The 24,989-nt window shown below is 43.0% G+C and overlaps 1 protein-coding gene across 1 annotated transcript in view; it reads left to right on the top strand.

The window, feature by feature from the left end:
* The window catches only part of DUSP16 (dual specificity phosphatase 16), an 82,970-nt gene that overhangs the window by 54,788 nt on the left and 3,193 nt on the right, over positions 1-24,989 (top strand). Inside the window, exons 5-8 of the mRNA XM_024733149.1 lie at positions 642-805; positions 15,562-15,721; positions 21,175-21,298; positions 24,842-24,984. Of these exons, the coding sequence (XP_024588917.1) occupies positions 642-805; positions 15,562-15,721; positions 21,175-21,298; positions 24,842-24,984 (591 nt within the window). The remainder of the gene's footprint in view (positions 1-641; positions 806-15,561; positions 15,722-21,174; positions 21,299-24,841; positions 24,985-24,989) is intronic.

Genomic DNA, 24,989 nt, shown 5'->3' with positions numbered 1-24,989 from the left:
AATTCCTCTGAGTCCAGAAATCTTGCCACAAGGCGTCCATGTAACCTGAGCAGTTAGGGTCTGTCGGCCCTTCCTCACAGTGCTCGGCCGATGAACGGGAGACCCCGGAATCGGGGCAATTATGCGACCCTTGATATAGAGAATATTTGTAAGAGTAAGGGGAGTATGTGGTATCTTTGAAATATAAAACTTATACAGTAGGAAGATTTAAAGTTCATTCTAGAAGGAACTTCTAACTCTGTCAATTTTATTTTGAAGAAGTCACGTCTGGCCTCGGTTCATGTGTTTTTGTATCCGCATTTTGCATCTGTCTTGGCTTGGTTATCTGCTACTTTCAGTCCTCTTTAAGTCACACGAAATAGGACAGGGAGCAGGGGGAAGACGTAGGATGCGCGAAGGTGAAGGGAGTGAGAGCAAGGGGGGGTGAGTCACTAAGTGCCTTCAGGGCCTGGGGTCCCTTTCGTGGGCTTGCAGAGCCGGGGCTGGTGCTGGATTGTACCCCAGACCGAGCAGCTGTGGACGGGGCTCCACTTCCATCTGTGGGATCTGATTGTTCTTTTCAGACAACTGTATTTGAGTAGTTAGCAGAAGGCTGGTTTTCATCTTTATGCACGGCGTAACTGTACCCTGTCTGTCCTTAGGTGGGTTTGCCGAGTTCTCCCGCTGTTTCCCTGGCCTCTGTGAAGGAAAATCCACCCTAGTCCCCACCTGCATTTCTCAGCCTTGCTTACCTGTTGCCAACATTGGGCCAACCCGAATTCTGCCCAATCTCTATCTTGGCTGCCAGCGAGATGTCCTCAACAAGGTGGGTGCTTTGAAAATATCCTTCGTTGCAGGGTTTCTTGACAGCAGCTGGAGAAGCACTGGGCTGCCGGTGGGCTGTCCTTTCAGGCACACGCACCCCGTGTTCTTCGTGCAGCTCCCCTGTGAGCAGCTCAGCGGCCGTACCATCCTCCCCAGTGCCGTCTGCTGTGACGTTCTGCTCGCTGTAGGAAGCCTAAGCCGTTGTCAAGGGTGCTGTTCTTACAGGTCCAAGAGACCTGCGGTTGGGCACACCCAGGAAGGCTAATGCCGCCTAGATGATTTCACATATAGAGATGTATTTATTTACTGCAGCAGCTAGAAAGGGAGGTTGGCTTGGACTGAGGAAGATCTCATGATGACTCCTGGCTAGAGGGGCGGGGAGGGGGGTAAAAGGATGGTGAGGACCAGCGCTAAGAAGACGCGCTGTGGGCGCCCCGCCTGAGGCCCCTTGGAGCAGTTTGGTTGAGAAAGAAGAGGGAGGACCATAAATAACTGGATGAAAAGGATGTGAGCCGTTCTGAACAAGGTGTATCCAACGGAGGAGCCGTGTTGATTGCTTGAGGCCATTATATATCACGGTACACACATGACAGCGGTAGAACTAAGATCCGTCTGTCTCCACTGCTTATATGCTCTTAACAAGCGGTGCTAGAAAACAGTGCTCTAACTGCCTGGAAAGTGATTTGTCTCTAAAACCTCTTGTTTACATCACCTCTAATTGAAAAAGCAATCAAAGATCTTAATTCGACTGCTGGTGATCTGCAAGTGCTGCTTTTTGGGTTTTTCTGCTTGAGGAGCTGAAAGAATTGGGCTGACCGTAAAATAAGCTTCCAGGTGGGCTTGCTTTATTTCAGCACGTGGAGAGCAAAAACACCCTCTCATTGGGCAGCAAGGAGGCATTCTTTCTGCTCTTCTTTTCTTTTTTTGTTCTCAAAACTCCTGCCTCTTCAGAATTTTGCCTGGACATTTTTGCTAACATGTCTGCTCGTTCTGTGAGGTGTTTGACATTTGATAGCTTATGCTTGCACTGAGCCTTTCTGGTGGGGTCACGATGTCTTTGAACACGTGAGTTTTATTAGTTCTCTTTGAGAGATAAGCAAACTATGTCACAGAAAGCAAAATTAATTTCCTAAAGTCACATGCAACCCTGGGGCAAACCTGGAGATGCTTTATTTAATCCTTAGATCAGCAAATAAAACAAAATGAAATAAAATTCCTAGTTAAGGACCCTGTTCAGAATTCCCCCCAGTAAAACTTAACCGGTCACTGGCAGGTGATTTGACGAGTAGTTATGTGACAGGTCCTTTTTGTTGCTTCTGACATTCAGTGCAGTGGTACCTTGATTTTGCTGCATACCTTTTCCAGGTTTAGCAAATGTGTCAGTTAACAGCTAAGTGAGGCCTGCAGGGTGAGAGCAGTTAAACTGGAACCTGAAGTTGAGGTGTGCCGGGGGCTGATAGTTTTCTGTTTTTAATTGGCTTCTACATGTCTGTGTGCTAAACAGGATAGGCACATAGATGCCTTGAAAGGAAATGGTTGTAGGGGGAGAATGGGTTTATGCAAGCTCATGGCGAAACAGGTTGAGCAAGGAGTCATTGGGGAAGACCGTGAGAAAGCTGCTTTGGGAGCTACCGAGGTGCAGACTAGGGAGTGGTGAGAAGAGTGCGTGCTTTCAAGGTGGTGAGTAGAAATTTCTGTGTAGGTAACCTCTAGATTCACTGTTGAGAAGAGTCCTAGTGCTGGAGGGGATCTTACAGATCATTTAGTCAGCCTCCTTCATTCAAAAATGAGGAAATCGTAATTCCAGACATGTTAAATAAATTCCACATCACCCCGCTGATGGGTTTTAGAACTGGATGTGCCTCTCTTTCGAAAACAGCATAAACTCATCTCCCTGCTCCACTCTCTGGTTTAAACTTCCCAGGAGAAATAATGTGCTCTCTTCTTCTGGAAGATCTCCAGAGATGAAGATTTTACAATCTCCCCTAATAGTACGTTCCTTTTTAGTCAAACTTAGAAGTTTCTAAGAACAGCCACCACAAGACCACTAATCTTATTAGTCACCTTCCTATTTATTTATTTATTTGTAATAAAGTGCCACTAAAATATGTTAAAAGCATGTCACGGAAAATTTCTGGGGAGGATAATAGTGCTTATCATTTAAAATGCTAGGCTCTTTGTGTTACTGCATTTAACCCTCATAATAGGATTTGGAGGTAGGTTGGCTCTGAGTTACGTCACTTACTTACCCAAGATTTTGTGGCTAGAAAGTCATTGACCTCAAAGCTAGTGAGTGACAGAGACATCCTCAAACCCAAACTACTCTGGCTCTAAGTCCTGTGTTTGTAGAACACCAGAAATCCTCATCGTCTGGAAATTGAAATCTCTGTAACAGGCTGTCACGAAGGACTGACAAGTCTTAACAGTCTGTTGAATCACAGCTGAGATTTGTTTCCTCCTGCTTTTTCTACAGCATGTTCTATACCAGCACCATCCCACAGAAGTATAATGCAAGCCACGTATATAATCTAGAATGTTCTGATAGCCTTATTTAAAAAGTTTAAAAAAAACCCAAGTGAAATTAATGTTAATAACATTCATCACCATATGTCTAGAATATTATCATTTCAACATGCGATCAATATAAAAAATTATTGGCACTCTACAGTTTTTGGTACTAGGTCTTTGAAATCTGGTGTGTGTCTTATGGACTCTGCACCTCTCACTGTGGACGTGCCACATGTGCCTGTGCTTCCTCGGATCAGATGGTGCAGGTCAGTACTCTCAGCATGTGATTGTTTTTACTTAGGTCTCAAAGACATAGCCCTTCTGTAAAAGACTGTAAGAGGGCACTGGCAGCAAAAAGAACACACTTCCTTTCCCCTCGCATCTGTACTTTGTTTCCCACAATCTGTCCTCCTCTGGTCTTTGAACTGGAGCTGTACAGCTGTTGCACTAAAGCAGTTTGCTGGTGCCCACATTCCACATCTGACTGAGTGGGACTTGAACCAGAATCTCTAGTTATAATGGGACAGACAGACGTTCCTGATGTTTTTTTCTCCTTGACCAGTTAACATTTCAAATGGACTTTTGTTTCCCACTTACACACGGGGTGTACGGTGGAATTCCCTACTGCAAGTCGTTCCTGAGCCGGGACCTCTTCGGCTTCTTCCCTAAAGCTGCCGTGCCCGCGCTTTCCCCATTTTAAACAGGGTGCAGTCAGCTTTTTGGGGGTAGCTTCTTACTTCAGTCTTCCAACACGCACAGTTGGCTTTCCTGGGCTGCCTTGCTGTTCTGCCCGTCACCAGGACTACTGCCACTTTCTCTGGTGTTTTCGTACGAGAGTTAGGCTGTAGCCTGGACACCGTATAGCCAAATACTGCTTTCAGGTTTCTCTGTGATCTAGGAAGACAAAGGCTCATGTCGTCAGAATGATCAGTAAATGTATTTATTCAGGGTCCACGGTGTGTAGAACGCCATACAGAGTGCAGGTTGGTTAGACAAGACCTGTTCCTGAGACGGTAATTCGCAAACAAGGTGATTCAGGCAGGAGCGAGAGCCAGCTCCGGACCGGGAGGATTCGCATGCCAGGTCTTCGCCTCACCAGCCGGAGCCACGGGCCCGAATCTGCTTCTTCACCTGCAAACTGAAATGATTCCTGCCCCCTAGTGTTCTTGTGAGGCTCCTGTGACGTGGCCTTATGCCAGGCACCAAGAGCAGTTCCTGGTTTATAGGGACACTGTTATCGTCACCACCGGGTGGGGTGTACAAGGGTCCAGGGTGAGTGATGGGCACATTGGGCGTGGCTGGCTGAGGAAGGCTGGCTGGAGGAAGTAGGTCAATTCTGAAGGCAAGGGGAGTGGCAAATGCAAACTCACTCATTAAACTGACTTCAGAAAGAAAAATTACAACTCCTTTATCTACATTTGCAGTGCCTGTGTGATTTAATGGGACCTCTGTCCTCAGCCTAAATGAACATGGGCAACTTGACCAAACAGAGCAGTTGTATTAAAGCTGTATTCCATATATTACTCCACGGTCTGTATCAACAGAGTATAGAGCCCATATTTAGAAATCAGTCCAACTACAGGGCAAAGTTTATTTCATGGTTTAGGAGAAGGAAACAAAGGGGGAAGGAAAAAAAGTGAATGCAAATCATAGCAGTAAAATTAAGATTTATTTTTTGACTCACAAAAATTATTTTTGAACACTTTCTTGATTGTGTTTTGAAACCAGAATCTATTTTTTAATTTCTTAGGGGGTAATCTTTTCTACTTTACAGCTGAACCCTTTTTTATACCCAGCCTGCTGCATTCAGTGTAATTTCCCTACTTGAGGCCAATTAGGAGAAAGGACAGTTTGAATTAGTGAAAGATATACATTACAGGCTGGGGGGTGGGCAACAACTTTACTGAGATATAATTTATATACCATGTGATTTATAAGTTATTTTTAATTGAGATATAATTGACGTATAACATTATATATATAATGACGTATATGTTATACATCATTATATAATTGGCATATAACATATTTCAAGTATATTAGTTTCAAGTAACATTATATCCAACATTCAATATTTGTATATATTGCTAAATGATCACAATAAATCTAGTTAACATCTACCACCATACATAGCTACTCCTTTTTTTTCTTATGATGAGAACTTGTAAGATTTCTCTCTTAGCCACTTTCAAATATACAATACACTACTATTATCTATAGCCGGCATGCTGTACATTACATCTCCATGACTTACTTGTTTTGTGACTGGAAGTTTGTACCTTTCGACCACCTGTACCCCTCCCCTCCACCACCTCTGGCAGCCACCAATCTGTTCTCTGTACCTAGGAATTCCGTTTCTGTTTGTTTTTTAGATTCCACATGTAAGTGCGATCATACAGTATTTGTCCTTCTCTGTCTGACTTAGCATAACGCCTTCAAGGTTCATCCTTGCCGCCACAAATGGCAAGATTTCCTTCTTTTCTAAGGCTGAATAATATTCCATTGTATACATAATACCACGTCGTCTGTATCCATTCATCTATCAGTGGGCACTTAGGTTGTTTCCATGTCTCGACTTTTGTAAACAGTGCTGCAGCGAACAAGGGGGTGCATGTGTCTTTCGGAGATAGTGTTTTTGTTTCCTTCGGATAAATACCCAGCAGTGGAATTGATGGATCAGATGGCAGCTCTATGTTTAACTTTTTGAGAGACCGTCACACTGTTTTCCATAGTGGCTGCACCAGTTTACATTCCCACGAACTATTATTTTAAAAATAAGGTAAGGTAAGGGAACTAACATTTATTGAAACTTCTTGTGTATTATGTGCCACTTTATCCTCATAACAGCTTTACAAAATAGAGATCATGAGCCCTGTTTTACAGGTAAGGAAACTAAAGCTGAGGGAGGTCAGGTAGCCCCTCCAAGGTCATTCAGGTAGCGGACAGTCACGTGCTGAGCCGGCCTCCCAGTTTTCTGGGACTGGTGCCCGTGTGCTTGTCCTGCACACTGAGTTCGCCCACAGTAACAGGAGGAAGGAGGGTTTAGAGGCACGTGTGCTGGCAGAAGGGGAAGTGGTGGTAGAAGTTGATCAAAACTTCCTTCTGACTGTTTCTGTTTTCTCAGTGTAGATCATCCATGAGCAGAGAGAGAGGGTGAGGGAGGACATAAGGAGAGTTTGAAAAGAACGGGGAAGGGCTGGAAAGGCGTCCAGGCTAGAGGCCAGGTGAAGACCAGGGGCGTAGAGTGCCCGCTGGGGAGCGTGGCTGGAAGGGGGCCCTGCCGCAGCGTTGCTGAGTGTTCTCGGGCCACGTTCAGCTGCCAGCATGCAGATGCAGACTCGGTGGCGAGCCAGGTTCATCCGGGGCTGTGATCTCGCCAAGTGAGTGTGAAGAGGTGACGGAGGGACCCAGTAATTGAGGGTGAAAGGTGACCCTCGAACAGTGAGGGGGTTAATCCTCGTATCGTTTATGGTCGGCCCTCCCCCTCCGCAGGGCCTCTGCCACCTCAGAGTCAACCAGCTGTGGATCCTGTAATACTGTAGTGTTTACTGTTGAAAAGCATGCATGTATAAGTGGACCCGCACAGTTTAAACCTGAGTTGTTCAAGGGTCAACTGTGTAATGACTGGCCACGGAATTTAAGCTGGGCCAGGAAGGAAGGACAGACGTCATGAGGATGAAGGACAGAGAGGAGGCTGAATGAGGTCCTGGGGGGACTGAGGGACGCCAGGAGTGGTGGTGGAAGACGGGAAGCTGGAAGGAAGGAGGCGGCGTCCTGCAGCGCGTTGTGTGAGCTTATGGTTGCTGGTAATGGCAGAGACCGGACCGGGCCTCGGGAGGGAGCGCTCAAGGTGAGGCGCTCAGAGAACCCAGAGGCCACGGTGTCGGAAGGGTATTTGAAGGCCGGAGAAGAAAGATTATGTTACCAGTAGGAAGCACGTGTTAGCCGACTGGGCACAAAGTCGAGCCAGATATGAAACGGCATGAAGGCTCTCTGGAAGCCTAAGGATTGCGGTGTTTAATGACGGGACAGAGTAATACTGAGTCGTGTATGCTTTACACAACACACTGAAACAACGCTGAACGAATTACGTAAATTCCTTAAAATGTGGTAGGAAGTCACAGACCTCCATCTCTGAGTAAAAGCAGTCATGATTCTATAAAACAAACCCGTTCTTCATACTTGTGGTTCCATCCCAGTTCTTGCTGTCAGGAGCGTTGACATGAGATGCCCTCTCGGCCACTTATATGCCCGGCCATGAACGTCAGGAGAGAAGGGAACAGAACGGTCACGTGACGCCTTAGCTGACTGCCGCCCCCGCCCACCCCTCTGCTCTGCCGCCCTCGACAGGTGGGCGCCTGTCTCCTGGCAGCAGTGGGCTCCGGGCCGTCGCAGGGCTACTAACCCCATTTGAACAGTTTACTCGCCAGGACGCAATTGTGTTTGTTCTTGGACCTGTTTAGGCCAACGTACTTGTTATCATAACGATGTACGTTAGTTAAAATGTTGCATACATGGATGAAATATGAATGAGGAAAGAGAGTTGTTTTTCTGTGACCTAAGCTAAAGGGTTTCAAAAGATTCAGGAAAGGGACTTCCCTGGTGGCACAGTGGTTGGGACTCCGCACTCCCAGTGCAGGGGGCTGGGGTTTGATCCCTGGTCAGGGAACTAGATCCCGCATGCATGCCGCCACAACTAAGGGGCCCATGTGCCTCAACTGTGAAGCTGGCGAGCCACGATTAAGGAGCCCACAAGCTGCAACTAAGGAGCCCGCCTGCCGCAACTAAGACCCAGTGCAGCCAAATAAATAAATGTTAAAAAAAAAATAAAAGATTCAGTAAAGACTGACTGCTCTACGTTTTTTTCTGTCTTACTAGGCAGGGGAAGGCAGCCGTAGAATATTTAGGGGACAGTCATAATCTAGATTCTGTCCTGATTTATTGCTTTACTAGTTCTTGCTCTTTAAAGAATGGAAAGTATAAGCGATAGATGCATTTGGTTGTGATTTTCTTAAGAACTCCAGTCAGCTAACCTATTTTTAAAAAAACACCAAGAAATTAGTGAATTAATGTACATTTATTTGTTTTGAGTTAAAATGTTTTACGTATATATGTAACATTTTTAACGGTTTCCTCTTTTAACTCATTTTTTCCACTGATGTATAACTGCCATTTTTTTCTCATTTCATTTTGTGGTTAAATTATTTTATTATCACTCCATTTCAACACATTAATGTCCCCTCCCCCCTTACATCATAAAGCTACTACTTAAGTGCATCTTTTCGTGGCACACCGTTTTATATGTGGAGAATATTGCTGAGACATAAACAGCGTTGTAGGCTTGGATGACTGATGTTTCTTACATGAGGTCAGAACTGCCCCTCTTTCGTGTTTCCTTTCCGTCGGGCCATGACCATTGGGCAGTGGCAGCAGCGGCGTGAGGCTGGGGGACGTGCACGTGGGCAGCCAGGCCTCAGCCGGGAGCAGCAGATGCCAGTGTGAACACGGCAGCAGGGCCGCGCTGTGATGCCCGTGGCTGCAACTGAGGTGACAGTCGGGGAAGAAAGAGGTAAAACGGGACTGACTAGTCTCCTCCGGTAGCCATCAAGTGTCCTGAGTTGCGTCCATGCCCAGAGGGGTGCGCCTTTATTTCCTAACTGGTTACAGTTAAAAAGGGTGAAAAAGGATGCAATTAAAACTTCATATTCTGTTACTTCATTTGGTTAAAAAGAAAGTCTGTGTGTCGGCCAGTTACTTTATTGCTCCATCTCATTTGCTTTACAAAGAACTTCAGTAGAGAATGGCAGTTAAGAGGACAGATTCTGGAGATGAGAATATGCTTGGATCTGGATTTCTACTCTGGACCACTTGTTAGCTGTATAACTTTGGAAACATTCCGTGAACTCTCTAAGCCTCCGTTTCCTCATTTTAAAAATGAGAAGAATAATAGTATCCATCTCAAAGGGTGGTTGTGAGGATTAAATGAGACGGTCCATGTAAATGCTTAGCACAGTCCCAGGTACACAGTAGGCACTCAGTAAATGTTAGATGTTGTTTCCTAATGTGTACCATAGTAGTATATTGTTAATATAACATAGCACCTGTAGCAAAGGTGCCCAACACATTTTTTATTGAATTTAGGTTTAAGTGGTCATTTCTACAGAATGTAGACTATTAGGCTAATTGTCAGGAGTGTACATTGTTCTAGACTTTGTGTGGGGAAATCACATTTGATGCTCGCTACTGACTCGTCTCAGGTTAGTGTTGTCATCTGTGAGCATCGCCTGTGGTCTTTTGTGTAGAGTAGGTAACGCTGCCCGCGTCAGCCTCTCTCCTCAGAAACTCCTGTGTCTTTATTATCGTACTACTTTTAATTGAATAAATCTTTGTCACACCGTTGATGGAAAGGAGATGGAAATGTAAAAAGGTTCCTTTCTTTAAGGAGCGTTCATGAGAGAGGCCTGAAAGACTTTTATCTCCAGTAACGCTGCCGTTCTTGTGTGGGAAACGCTGTGGTGACCAGACAGTGGTAGAAAACAGTGTGACCTTCGCTTGTGTACAGACGTTTAAAAGTTGTCAACACCACTGAGCTCTAACGGGAGCCTACGAGACCTTCAGAAGGCGAGGGTCAGTCACGCTAAGAAGCTCGCCCAGCTGCACAAGCTATTTCTTGACTCTGTCATCTGATAGCCGAGAGGGCTGCACACCTGGTCTGGATTTACTCAGTCTACCTTTTCTGTAAAACAATATATTTATTGCGCTGAATGTGGTAAATGAAGGGGTGAGCGAGTTGGCAGGAGGCTAAAATAGGGAGAAAATGACCAACTGTCCTTCGGGGAGTTGGAGTTGGAACAGATCTGTGGAGGAGGTAGCATTCCAAGAAAAGGAAGACGTGACCAGAGCTGCTTCGAAGTGAATGGTTTCAGGCCAAGAACATTTCCTGAGAGGCAGCAGTGGATGACTAAATGAAGTGGGTTATATAGGCTTGCCTGGAAAATGGTGGACTAATGGGATGTTAGCTGAACAAATACGTACTGAGTGCAGCTATGTACCTGGTGCCGAAGGGAGAAAAACAGGCAAGCATCCGGCCAAGACCTCACTACTTCACTGCTTAATAGGAGAGACGAGGGAATCTGCTAATGAGGACACGGTGTGCCTGGTGCTTTACTAATAGCATGCCCAAAGTCCTTTGGACGGGCAGAGAACAGAATGGTTAATTATGCACCAGTAGGAGGGCTTCATAGTAAGGTCAACTTAAAGTAGAAAAGTGGAAGAGTCATCAGGAAGAGGAACAGGGCCTGCTGAGCTCAGAGACAGTGCGAGCAGCATCGGGGAAGGGGGATGCACGCGTGATGGGGATTTGGCGATTGTACGGAACAGGAGCAGGCAGTGAGACATGATGAAACTAAGTGTGGATGAAGCACGTAGCTCGCGTTTAATTACAGGAAAGATTACTCCAGTTGTTGTTTGGAGAGGAAAACACCGCAAACTTCAAGAGCTCCCTGCGGGCTTTTTTGCTACCGTGGTGAGTGCTTACCCCTGAGCAGCGACTGGGAATAGAGAGAAAAGGTGGACGGGAGGGGTGATACCAGGAGGGTTTGGCAACATTAGGATGGGGGTGGTGAGGAAGAAAAACGGGATGAAATGATCCCATTTTCTAGCTCAAGTGTCTGGGTGGATGTTATTACCAAAAACCGGTTTTGGATTACAGAGAGGAAACAAGAATTTGAGGCAGAGAAGGGAGAAAGAGAATGTGCTGTGTTTCTGACATTTTGAGTTTGAAGGTCCTGAGGAACATCCAAAGAGAGGTACCAGGAAGCGGCTGGAAGTGATGTCAGAAATTAAAGAGGGCGTGTGTGTGTGTGTGTGTGTGTTTATTTAAGAGTCATCAGCCTGTAGAGGTGATAATTAAAACTACGGAGGGGGCTTCCCTGGTGGCGCAGTGGTTGGGAGTCCTCCTGCCGATGCAGGGGACGCGGGTTCGTGCCCCGGTCTGGGAAGATCCCACGTGCCGCGGAGCGGCTGGGCCCGTGAGCCATGGCCGCTGAGCCTGCGCGTCCGGAGCCTGTGCTCCGCGACGGGAGAGGCCACGGCAGTGAGAGGCCCGCGTACCGCAAAAAAAAAACCCCAAAAAACAAACAAAAAAAACCTATGGAAACAGAGTCAGCCTTCAGAGAGAGTATTTACAGCCAGAAGATGGCCTAGGACTGTATCTTAGAGAACAACCAGCAGGTTCAGTTTGGGAAGAAGATGTTCTCATTGTGTGTGCGTATATGCTGAAGTCCTAGCACAAAACAAACAAACAAAAGTATTCTAGCACACTCCCAAATCTTGTAAATCAATGCACTTATTCATGCATTTTGGGGGTTACATCTAACATGGTCATAATAAATTTACATAGTTGCCAAGGAGGGGCAAGTCATAGTAAACTGCCGCGGTTTTATTTTCTGTTCTTTGTTCCACTTCTCTCTCTAGTACTGAAGATAATAGAGAGTTGACTATATTAGTGATGTGTGATCTTTTAAACCGCCTATTTTGCCCTTAAAAAATTCTGCTTTAAAGCCTCAATAAATTTAAGAAAACTGAAATCATATCAGGCATCTTTTCCGACCACAACGCTATGAGGCTAGAAATCAACTACAGGGAGAAAACTGCAAAAAACACAAACACGTGGAGGCTAGACAATATGCTACTGAACAATCAGTGGATAACTGAAGAAATCAAAGGGGAAATCAGAAAACACCTTGAGACAAATGAAAATGAAAACACGATGATCCAAAACCTACAGGATGCAACAGAAGCAGTTCTAAGAGGGAAGTTTACGGTGATACAAATTTACCTCAGGAAACGAGAAAAATCTCAAATAAACAACCTAAACCTTATGCCTAAAGCAACTAGAGAAAGAAGAACAAACAAAACCCAAAGTTAGTAGAATGAAAGGAATCAGAGCAGAAATAAATGAAATAGAGACTAAAAAAACAATAGAAAAGATCAATGAAACTAAAAGCTGGTTCTTTGAAAAGATAAGCAAAATTGATAAACGTTGAGCCAGACTCATCAAGGAAAAAAGGGAGAGGGCCCAAATCAGTAAAATCAGAAGTGACAAGGAAGTTACAGTCTACACCACAGAAATACAGAGGATCATAGGAGACCACTGTGAGCAACTATATGCCAATAAAGTAGACAACCTAGAAGAAATGGACAAATTCTTAGAAAGATACAAATACAATCTCCCAGGACTGAACTAGGAAGAAACAGAAAATATGAACAGACCAATTACCAGTACTGAAATTGGATCAGTGATTTTAAAACTCCCAACAAGCAAAAGTCCAGGACCAGATAGCTTCACAGGTGAATTCTACCAAACATTTAGAGAAGACTTAATACCTATCCTTCTGAAACTATTCCAAAAAATTGCAGAGGAGGGAACACTTCTGAACTCATTCTATGAGGCTACCATCACCCTGATACCAAAACCAGACAAAGATATCACAAAAAAAAAAAAAAGAAAAAATGACAGACCAATATCACTGATGAACATAGATGCAAAAATCCTCAACAAAATACTAGCAAACCGACTCCAGCAATACATTAAAACCATCATGCATCATAATCAAGTATCCCAAGGACTCAAGGACTTTTCAATATCCACAAATCTGTCAGTGTGATATATACCACATTAACAAATGGAAGAGTAAAAATCATATGATTATCTTAGTAGATGCAGAAAAAGCTTTTGATAAAATTCAACATCCATTTATAATAATAATAAAAAATACCTCTTCTGAAAGTGGGCATAGAGGGAACATACCTCAACATCATTAAGGCCATATACAGTAAACCCACAGCTAAGATCATACTCAATGGTGAAAAGCTAAAAGCATTTCCTCTAAGATCAGGAACAAGACAAGGATGCCCACTGTTGCCATTTTTATTCCACATAGTTTTGGAAGTCCTAGCCACAGAAATCAGAGAAGAAAAAGAAATAAAAAGAATCCAAATTGGAAAAGAAGTAAAACTGTCACTGTTTGCAGATGACATGCTACTATACATAGAAGACCCTAGAGATGCTACCAGAAAACTACTAAGAGCTCATCCATGAATTTAGTAAAGTTGCTGGATATGAAATTAATATACAGAAATATGTTGCATTTCTATACACTAACAACAAAATATCATAAAGAGAAATTAAGGAAACAGCCCCATTTACCATCACATCAAAAAGAATAAAATACCTAGGAATAAATGTACCTAAGAAGGCAAAAGACCTGTACTCTGAAAACTGTAAGACACTGGTGAAAGAAATTGAACACAACATGATGGAAAGATATATATATGTTCTTGGATTGGAAAAATCAGTATTGTTAAAAGACCATACTACCCAAGGCAATCTACACATTCAGTACAATTCCAATCAAATTATCGATGGCATTTTTCACAGAACTAGAACAAAAAATTTTTTTAATTTGTATGTATGGAAACACAAAGACCCCGAATAGCCAAGACAAGCTTGAGAAGGAAGAACGGAGCTGGAGGAATAAGGATCCCTGACTTCAGACTATACTACAAATCTACAGTGATCAAAACAGTAAGGTACTGGGAATGAAAACAGACACACGGATCAACAGAACGGGATAGAAAGCGCAGAGATAAACCCACACAGTTATGGTCAACCTATGACAAAGGAGGCAAGAATATACAATGGAGAAAAAGTCTCTTCAATAAATGGTGCTGGGAATACTGGACAGCTGCATGTAAAAATATGAAATTAGAACATTCTCTAACACCATATACAAAAATAAACTCAAAATGGATTAAAGACCTAAATGTAGGACTGGAAACCATAAAACTCCTAGAGGAAAACATAGGCAGAACACTCTGACATAAATCACAGCAATATCTTTTTCAGGCCGTCTCCTAGAGTAATGGAAATAAAAACAAAAATAAATAGATGGGATCTAATTAAACTTAAAAGCTTTTGAACATCAAAGGAAACCATAAACAAAACAAAAAGACAATCTACAGAATGGGAGAAAATATTTGCAAACGATGCTACTGACAAGGGATTAATTTCCAAAATATACAAACAGCTCATACAGCTTAATATAAAAAAAAAAAAACCCAATCAAAAAGTTGGCAGAAGACCTAAACAGACGTTTCTCCAAGGACGACACAAAGATGGCCAACAGGCATATGGAAAGATGTTCAGTATTGCTAATCATTAGAGAGATGCGGATCAAAACTACAATGAGGTATCACCTCACACTAGTCAGAATGGTCATCATTGTAAAAATAAATGCTGGAGAGGGTGTGGAGAAAAGGGAACCCTACTACACTGTTGGTAGGAAGGTAAATTGTTACAGCAACTACGGAGAACGGTACGGTGGTTCCTTAAAAAACTGAAAATAGAGCTACCTTATGATCCTGCAATCCCACTCCTGGGCATATATCTGGAGAAAACCATAATTTGAAAAAATACACGCAACCCACTCTTCATTGCAGCACTATTTACAATAGCCAAGACATGGAAGCAACCTAAATGCCCATCAACAGATGAATGGATAAAGAAGATGTGGTGTATATAGTATAGTGTAATATAATATAATATAATGTAATATATAATATAATGGAATACTATTTAGCCATACAAAGGAATGAAATAATGCCATTTGCAGCAACATGGTTGGACCTAGAGATTATCATATTAAGTGAAGTGAGTCAGAGAAAGAAAAATATGATATCACTTATATGTGGAATCTAAAAAGAAAAAAGGATACAAATGAACTTATTTACAAAACGGAAATAGACTCACAGGCATAGAAAACAAACTTATGGTTACCAAAGGGGAAAAGTGGTAGGGAGGGATAAATTAGGAATTTGGGATTAACATATACACACTACTATATGTAAAATAGATAAACAACAAAGACATACTGTATAGCACAGGGAACTATACTCAGTATCTTATAATAACCTACAATGGAAAAGAATCTAAATATATATATATGTATAACTGAATCACTTTGACATACAATTGAAACTAACACAACATTGTAAATTAACTATACTTCAGTTTTAGATTCTGCTTTAAACTTAAGTCTTTACATGTCATTTTATTGGATTTCACTGATTGAATGTAGTCTGATTGTTTCAAGGAAACTAGTCATTTTAATCATGCTAAACTTTTCTCTTTAAAAATGATCGTGCTAGTATGTTATTAGTTACTTTAATTGCTCTTTCCCTCCCTAGGAGCTGATGCAACAGAATGGGATTGGTTATGTGTTAAATGCCAGCAACACCTGTCCCAAGCCTGACTTTATCCCTGAATCTCACTTCCTGCGAGTGCCTGTGAATGATAGCTTTTGTGAGAAAATTTTGCCGTGGTTGGACAAGTCAGTAGATTTCATTGGTAAGTAGCTCAAGTAATATTACAAGCCCTTTGGGTTATAGTCTCGTATGTAGAGGTATATCCCTCCCTCCCTTCCTCCCCTTTGTTTTCATTAGAGAAAAGGAACCTATTTCATACAGTTCAAAAGCTTGAAAACACATGATGCTACGTATCTCATTTAGTGGCCGAGGTGATGTGTGTGTGCCATGCCATGCCTAAGGACTAGCCTTGTGACATCCTAGCTAACTTTAACGCTATCAGGGTTAAGCCTAATGGGAACTGTGATTATGTATTGGCAAGTGTTTGAAAATCGGTTAAACTTTTGGGATTAAACTTTTTACCCACTTCGTCAAATCCTATAAAAGACTTTTGGAAACTGTGGTGGCATTCCTTAAACTGTTTATGCCTTGTTGCTGTTTTCCCCAGAGAAAAGTCAAATCCTGTGAAAACAAATCCCATTACATTTAAAGTCTTTATGTCACAAGATTCCTAAGCCTCAGTCCGTGTGCCAGTAATTTCGAGTAGTAGTGGATCTAATGAAATTCCAACACACACACACACACACACACACACACACTCACTCTCTCTCTCTCTCTCTCTAATACTTGTGTGGTCATTCCTTGGCGTTGTCTGTGACAGGGTCTGGTCCACACCGTACTTTGTTCTGCTCACTGGGCCCGTCAGCCCTGGAGCCTCCCTGACTCCCAGCTTCTGGTGCTGTTGTGACATTTTGGTGCCTCGGGATCAGATCTGTTGGTAGGAAATCGATGATATGTATTTGAAATGTGGTTTTGGTGGAAAGTGGCTAAACCAAGGAGACGTGTTCTTTGCTCTTGACCAACACAAGAAGGTGTGACTCTTGATGTCTGTGTGAAGAGTTTTCATTCGTTTTCCCCCTAGTCACACAAGTTTGAGCACCCTCATCCATAATTAAATACTCTGAATTGGTTACTGAAAGTTTAAAAATAAAGAACTAGTTCCTTTTAAACAGTGAAACTATGTAAATTAAGCCCCTCACTATATTCTTTCATCTGCGAGAGGAATTTTCTAGACAGTGCTTTTGGAACTTCGGGTAATTCTGAAACAGATCTCTTTTTTCAAGATTTCAGATTGCCAAGTCGTCTCCTCTTTAATTGGCATGCATTCTGTGAAACACCTGAAGATAAATGGCTTGATAATTCACATTAAAATAATCACAAACAAAAGTCCCCAAATTAATCCTTCCCACCATTCTACTTCTAGGAGATATTCAGCATATCGTTCAATGTTTGCCTCTTTATTTATTTACTTATTTTTTCCAGTACGCAGGCCTCTCTCTGTTGTGGCCTCTCCCGTTGCGGAGCACAGGCTCCGGACGCACAGGCTCCGGACGCGCAGGCTCAGTGGCTATGGCCCACGGGCCCAGCCGCTCCACGGCATGTGGGATCCTCCCAGACTGGGGCACGAACCCGTGTCCCCCGCATCGGCAGGTGGACTCCCAACCACTGCGCCACCAGGGAAGCCCAATGTTTGCCTCTTTAAAAGACGACAGTTATAGTTAATGTTCCCATTGCATGTCACATTGATCCAGAGATGATTGGCTCTAATTTCAGCTACAAGTGTGATTTCAGAATCTATTTAGAATAGAACCTGATTCTGTTAAGTCATGGCAATATCTAAGCTTTAGGAGGTTGGTAGAAAAGAGAGAATATGAATAACTTTGCCCCACCTTACTTTCTTCTTTCATTGGAGCTCTTGGACACTTTTAATTCCTGCAAAAGGAATTTTACCATGTTGCTGGTTGGTGAAATACCCACCCAAATACGTATCGTGATTTATTGTATATCTGAAGATATTTTTACTTACCAGTAGTTCACTTGCTTGGCCCTGTTTACTGTTAGGGCCACCATCCTTTTCCCACCCAGACAATCCAGGGCGACACGTCCAGCCCACTGTGGAATTCAGCCCATGTTCGCTACAGGTGCTAATCTCGTTAGTCATGTCAGAGAATATAATTTGAAGACATACCCTCATACCAGGACTTACTAACATATAGGCTCATACTTTTTATTATTCAGGTTAAATTTCAGTAAGTTTGTTTGTTCAGTAGAGTTTGTTGGAAGGACGCAGTTTTCACGGGGTGTTGCCTTTACTTCTCGTGGACGCAGGCTGCGGCGGGCGCGTTTGCCCGTCAGCGCCCCGAGTCACCGACCAGGGCCCCCGGCCCAGCTGGCCACTCACACGGGCTCCTGCTTCACTCGGCCGCGCAAACTCAGGGCTTCTGTAGGCAATCCAGGGAGGTAATTAACAGCATGTACTTTGGAGCCAAACTGTATTTGATTATCGGTTAAGTGACTCCAGGTGAGTTACTAAAACTTCTGTGCCTCAGTTTCCTGATCTGGAGACTAAAGATAATGTTTCTACCTTTTAGGGATATTGTTCGGATTAAAATAGATAATGCATGTAAAACACCTTGCAAGGTGCCTGACTCATAATTGGCTCTAATAAATAGTAGCTGTCGGGGCTTCCCTGGTGGCGCAGTGGTTGAGAGTCCGCCTGCTGATGCAGGGGACGCGGGTTCGTGCCCCGGTCCGGGAAGATCCCACATGCCGCGGAGCGGCTGGGCCCGTGAGCCATGGCCGCTGAGCCTGCGCGTCCGGAGCCTGTGCTCCGCAACGGGAGAGGCCACAACAGTGAGAGGCCCGCGTACTGAAAAAAAAAAAAAAAAAATAGTAACTGGTTTAAAAATTACCTAAGTCCTTTTCTGTTTTTCCTTGGAGCTGTGCTCTGTCACCTCAGTTATTTCTTCCTTCTTTTTAGCCTCTTTAACTTCTCCCCGTCACTGACTCCCTCTTAACCTATTGCATTTGTTATCCCTTCTCTCTTTTTAATCCTAGAATTGATAAAATAGAAAAAACTGAAAAATAGATAAAATTGAAAACATAGATACATCTTGTTTAACTCCTGGATTGCTGTAGTGGCAGCCTGCTTTTTTTTTTATTTCCAGTTTTCCCCGTCAGTGCCTTCTTGTTGCCCCCTATTCAGGAACCTGCAGAGGCTCCTTAATTGCCTCGAGTCCCTAGCCCAACATTCCCAGACTCTCCAACACCTGCTTCCCACCTCCGAACCCTCCTCTCCCGTCACTTCCCGCCCAGCGTGCACCAGCCAAGGCTGTTTTCTGAGTGGTGGTCCAGCCCCACCATGGGTCTTTCTCAAATGTTTCCCTTCTCCTCTCCTCCAGGTCGACAGGTATTACTTCCTTTGCCTTTAAGAGACTCAGTTTAGCACTCAATTCTGCCAAGAAATGTGTTCTAATGAACCCCACTTCAGTATAATCACTTTAGTTAGATTTTTAAAATATATCATCAAAGCAGTTGTAAGAACAGTATAAGTACCACGTGTGGAACATTTGAAAAAGAAACCTGTAACCTCAACATCCTAACACATCTGTTATCATCATTGCTTTATTTCCTTCCAGCCTTTTTCAATTTTTTATAAAGATTACCTTTTAAAGTATGTATCGGTCAGCCAGCCAGTATTTACTGGGTTCACACTATGTGCTCAGTGTTAAACGCTTTGGGGGAGTGTTAGAAGCAAGACCTTTCTCGGTCCTCCTAGTCTAGTTTCGTGATAATTATTAAAAATGATGAGAGAGTACTGTCAACATTAAAAAAAATATTTAAAGCCAGCCTACTTCCAATAAGAATTTGAAGCAGCTTACAGTAAGAGGTTGGGATCAAAAGATAACACACATTCACACATGTACCCATTAAAGCGGGACAGAAGGGCAAGAACCAGGTAATATGGGACTAAGAAAGGCACAGTAAAACCGGAATTAGTTATCTCTTGAAACTGAGTGAACACCTTAGCTTTGAGCTTCTTAGCAGCCAAGGTGAAAGAGGAAATACTAAGAGCAGTATAGGCTAAACACTGAATAGTTGAGAGGAGGAAGAGAGCTGTGTAGCCCAGGAAGGCTTGGACTTTACGTACATGTGTTTATATACTGTTAGGTTGTATAGCGTGTCCTTTTTTCTTTGTTTCAATGTTGTTTTGTGTTCGTTTGTTATTGTTTTATTGTGTTTGATTTCCCTGTCTAAAGGGAAGCTGCCTGATTGTTCACGTAGTACCTTAAAGCTCTACGGTGTTTTGTACGTAACAAACAATAAGTCCTATACGTTGGGAATTTATTATATGTATAACAGAGGTGGTGAGATTGAAGTATTACTGTATATTGTATTACTCAGCTGCCAGAGCAGATTCCCTGGATACCTTGTTAATTACAAGAACTTTAACATAAGGTTTGGTAAACTTTTGGTGGTTACCAATGAAAACAAGGATGAAAAGGGAATAATTTAGCTCATGGCAGCAGCATGTAGGTAAAGGGTAAGCACATACGTAATTGTTCAGATGTAAGGTAGTCACTGTACTGGCTAGAATGGTAGTTGCTTCCAGGCTGTGGGATAACTTCATCCATGTCCACGAGAAAGCTTTTAAAGCTCATCTACGGTGAGAGATGGCAGTACCGTGCGATCAAATTTCCTTGGTTCTTGGTTCTAAGTGTTCACGAGTCCTTCTACCATGTTATGGGGAGTTAGCATGACGCAGTCAGACAGTATCTCCTGGATATCAAGGAAGAGGTCAGAGTTCCCTTGGTCCTCATTAAGGTGACCTACTGAAATTGATTCATGGCACACACATGGCTTCTTCTTAAATTCAGCAAGTAAAGTGAGCCACTTTATGACACAGAAAAGTCTCCCAGAGAAAAATAGGGAAATTATGGGAAGGTGGATTCGGAGTCAGCATTTTACAAATTGCTTGACTTGGCGTCTCTGCGTCATGATGTGGTGTCACTATGATTAAGTCTCTCCCCGTCCCCACCTCCCTGCTTTTTACACAGTTAATGTGTCACATATGTTTAAAATGAAAAAAATTTTTTTTAATTTAATCACCCATATATATCAAATCATTATGCCACACACCTAAAGTACAATGTTGTATGTCAGTTATATCTCAAAGCTGGAAAACATGTAGTATCTCTTACATAATTCGAAAAAAACTTAAGTATCAGACAACATAGGTAAACAAAATATTAGCTAAATCTTAGGATTTTGGATGTTGTTTTCTTTATACTATTCTGTATTTCTGAAGTTTTCTACACTAAACAAGTAGAATCACGTGATCACAATGTGTGATTTATACTCAGGGTAAGTTATTAAAATAATAATGTAAAAAATACATGGTGAAAAGTACTGAATAAGAGGCAACCTGAGTTAGGGACACATTGCTTATTAACACATGTGGACCTTCATTGTTCTATATGTAAATCGTGGGGAAATCATCTTCCCCTACCTCCTTAAAAAAATATTGAAAAATAGGTAAATAGATGGGCTTTACTTCGAGTTGCCAGATGCAAGCCATTGTGTGAGTAAATGGAAATAAGATTTCACTGCTGAACAAAGTTGTCATTAATGACCCTTTCTGAATTTGGCTCATAGAGAAAGCAAAAGCCTCCAATGGATGTGTCCTAGTGCACTGCTTGGCAGGGATCTCTCGCTCTGCCACCATCGCCATTGCCTACATCATGAAGAGGATGGATATGTCCTTGGATGAAGCTTACAGGTGAGGACAGGAACATGCCCTGTGAGACTGGCTTCTCCTTTGACCTGAATCATGAGAAGACATGGTGGGTGGGGGAGAGGGTGGTGGTGACCACGTTAAAGCAGATCATGATTATTTTAGTTATACTCTTTACAGGTGACTGGATTTTTCAATGGTTTTTCAAAGATTGGAGAAAAATGCATTTTTATAATTTAGCGCTAATTCTGCCCTCACATATATCAAGTTCATCCTCAGCTACTTTTTAAGTTTAAGGAAGAGCAAATACAGAGATCTCCATCCTGTTACTTGAGTTTGTATCTTTGCCTAGTTGGGGAAATATCATTTGTTCTAATTTACACACAAGAAAGAAACGCTCCAGGAGAATACTCATTGTAGAATTCCTACCGTGCTTCAGATTTTGTGTCTCTTTCACTGAGGAAAAATCCCAATATATGCAAGTATAAAACCAAATAATTGTCAAACTCCATTCGTTGAGTAGAATTTCCTGCAATCTAGAGTTGCTTAGATTTTGTAAAGAATGTTATTGAAGTATATAGTTGATTTACGGTGTTGTGTTAAGTTTGCCATACAGCAAAGTGATTCATTTATACATACATATATTCTTTTTCATATTCTTTTCCATGTGGTTTATCACAGGATATTGAATATTGTTCCCTGGGCTATAAAGTAGGACCTTGTTGTTTATCCATCCTAGATATACTAGTTTGCATCTGCTAACCCCAAACTCCCAGACCTTCCCTCTCCCCGCCCCCTCACCAACCACAAGTCAGTTCTGTATGTCTGTGAGTCTATTTCTGTTTCATAGATATGTTCACTTGTGTCGTAGTTTAGATTCCACATAAGTGGCATCATATGGTATTTGTCTTTCTCTTTCTGACTTATTTCAGTATGATAATCTCCAGGTCCATCCATGTTGCTGCAAATGGCATTGTTTTTTTATGGTTAACATTCCAGTGTGTGTGTGTGTGTGTGTGTGTGTGTGTGTGTGTGTATGTATGCCACATCTTCTTTATCCATTCATCTGTCGATGGACATTTAGGTTGTTTCCATGTCTTGGCTATTGTGAATAGTTCTGCTGTGAACATAGGGGTGCATGTATCTTTTCAAATTATGGTTTTGTCTGGGGATATGCCGAGGAGTGGGACTGCTGGATCATATGGCAACTCTAGTTTTAGTTTTCTTGAGGAACCTCCATACTGTTCTCCATAGTGGCTGCACCAATTTACATTCCCACCAACAGTGAAGGAGGGTTCCCTTTTCTCCACACTCTCTCCAACACGTATTATCTGTAGACTTAATGATGGTCATTCTAACCTCTGTGAGGTGATAGCTCATTGTAGTTTTGATTTGCATTTCTCTAATAATTAGCGATGGTGAGCATCTTTTTCATGTACCTATTGGCCATCTGTATGTCTCCTTTGGTGAAATGTCTATTTAGGTCTTCTTCTGCCCATTTTTTGATTGGGTTTTTTGTTGTTGTTATTGAATTTTAGGAGCTATTTGTATATTTTGGAAATTAAGCCCTTTTTAGTCACATCATCATTTGCAAATATTTTCTCCCAGTCTATAGGTTGTCTTTTTATTTATGGTTTCCTTTGCTGTGCAAAAGCTTGTAAGTTTGATTAGGTCCCATTTGTTCATTTTTGCTTTTATTTCTATTGCCTTGGGAGACTGACCTAAGAAAACATTGGTACAATTTATGTTAGAGAATGTCTTGCCTATGTTCTCTTCTAGGAGTTTTATGGTGTCATGTTGTATACTCAAGTCTCTAAGCCATTTTGACTTTGTTTGTGTGTGGTGTGAGGGTGTGCTCTAACCTGATTTGCACATGGCTGTGCATAGAGTTGCCCAGACTTTGAAGTATATAATTTTGAGTGGGTTGCCTCCACCCCGCTTTCTCCAGACAGAAGGCGGCCAGTGACAGCAGCACCAAGGACTGGGGTTGTGTTCAGGGACGCCTGAATCGGAGTCCCCTGTGTATCTTGCTGGATAGAGGCGGTTAGTTTGCCTGTGATAAAGGATCGATAAATACAGGCACGTGGAGCCAGGCCTGCTGTAACAATTGGACTTTCTTCTCAAGTTGGAAAATCTGGAGAAAAGAAATGAGCTACCTGAACAGCTCCTCACTTGAGGAAGGAGCTGAGGCGGTGGGTCCTCCCTGTGTCCGCACCGCTCCACGTCCTGCAGTCTGGCTGCTCCCTAAGGTCCTCCTGCGCCCAGTAGAAACCAGCAGGAGAGGCGCCCTTACATCCTGTTACTGGGTCTCATCGCGAGGGTCCTGCATGTACACTTGTCACAGTTGTTTCTGGCTTCGTTAATTTGCTTTAGGTTACTGATTTCCAAGGAGTTTATTTTTGATTCTTCTCTTTTCTTCCGTATCCAAATATAAGTTTTCAGTGTAGTTTCACTCCTGCATCTTCTGAGAAGTGGCCTTAAGGGTCAGGGGCCACTAAAGAATATATCTACTATTTCTAAAGAGTCTCTGTTTCTACAATGAAACAGAAAAGCTGTTTATAACTAGTTTTGATCCCTTGATGACTCTTTTTTAAACAAGGTGGTTACAGAAATGAAGCCAGACATCAGACCTGTTTTCTTTTTTAATATTTATTTATTTGGTTGCGCTGGGTCTTAGCTGCGTGCACAGGTGGCCTCCTTAGTTGCGGCTTGCTGGCGCCTTAGTTGCGGCATGTGTGCGGGATCTAGTTCCCTGACCAGGGACTGAACCTGGGTCCCCTGCATTGGGAGCGCGGAGTCTTAACCACTGCGCCACCAGGGAAGTTCCTAGACCTGGTTTTGTTTTTTTTTTTTTTTAGACCTGGTTTTGAATCCCGGCACCGTCCTTTAGTAGCTGTGTGATTTAGGGCAAGTCACCTAAGGACTGTGTGTACCTCTGTGATGGGGGTAATTACACCCACCTGACAGAGGGTAGTTTTGAGAGTTGAATGAGAGAACACCCCCTTTAGCGTTCGCATAATGCCTAGCAGAGACCACTGTGTAGCTGGTTACTCTGGCACGCTGAATCCAAGGGAAGGAACCCGGAAGTGTGTGCCTCGATGCCCTGGCCATCTGATACTCTCTCTCTTGATCGTTAATTGAAAATGTGCAACATCTTGAAGTGGCTGTGGGCCTCTGGTGCCGGGAAGCTGAAGGTGCGCACGGCTGTTAAGCTGTACTTCTGATGGCAGCGCCGGTGGGGAGGGGCGGCGTCATCCCAGGTGGCGACGTAAGAATCATCTCTTACCAGTTGCACTGGAAGCCTTGGGTCCCTGAAAATAAGGAGGCTCAACCTAGAACTTTAGGGGCCTGGCCCCCCGCTTTCTAGCACCTCCGGCCTCAGGCTGTAAAGCTCCCCGATGCAGAGGCCCTCGTCTCCTCCTCGACCCTCTGCCCCAAGTTTTAAACCAGCCACCTGACAAAGGTCTTGGAAGGGTCTCTCTGATGATTCCCTGTCGCAGCTCTTCACTTGCCGTAGCTTAGTAACATTCTTACAATAACAGGTAGTCGTCAAATTCAAGCCTTTTTGGTTTTTTCCTCTTTTCATAGATTTGTGAAAGAAAAAAGACCTACTATATCTCCGAACTTCAATTTTCTGGGCCAGCTCCTGGACTACGAGAAGAGGATTAAGAGCCAGACCGGAGCGGCGGGGCCCAAGAGCAAACTGAAGCTGCTGCACCTGGAGAAGCCAAGCGAG

Source organism: Neophocaena asiaeorientalis, unplaced genomic scaffold (genome assembly GCF_003031525.2).
Source record: "Neophocaena asiaeorientalis asiaeorientalis breed wild unplaced genomic scaffold, Neophocaena_asiaeorientalis_V1.1 scaffold150, whole genome shotgun sequence".
Classification (NCBI taxonomy): domain Eukaryota; kingdom Metazoa; phylum Chordata; class Mammalia; order Artiodactyla; family Phocoenidae; genus Neophocaena; species Neophocaena asiaeorientalis.
Note: the sequence above shows the minus strand (reverse complement) of the source record. Positions and strands in the feature narration are given on the sequence as shown.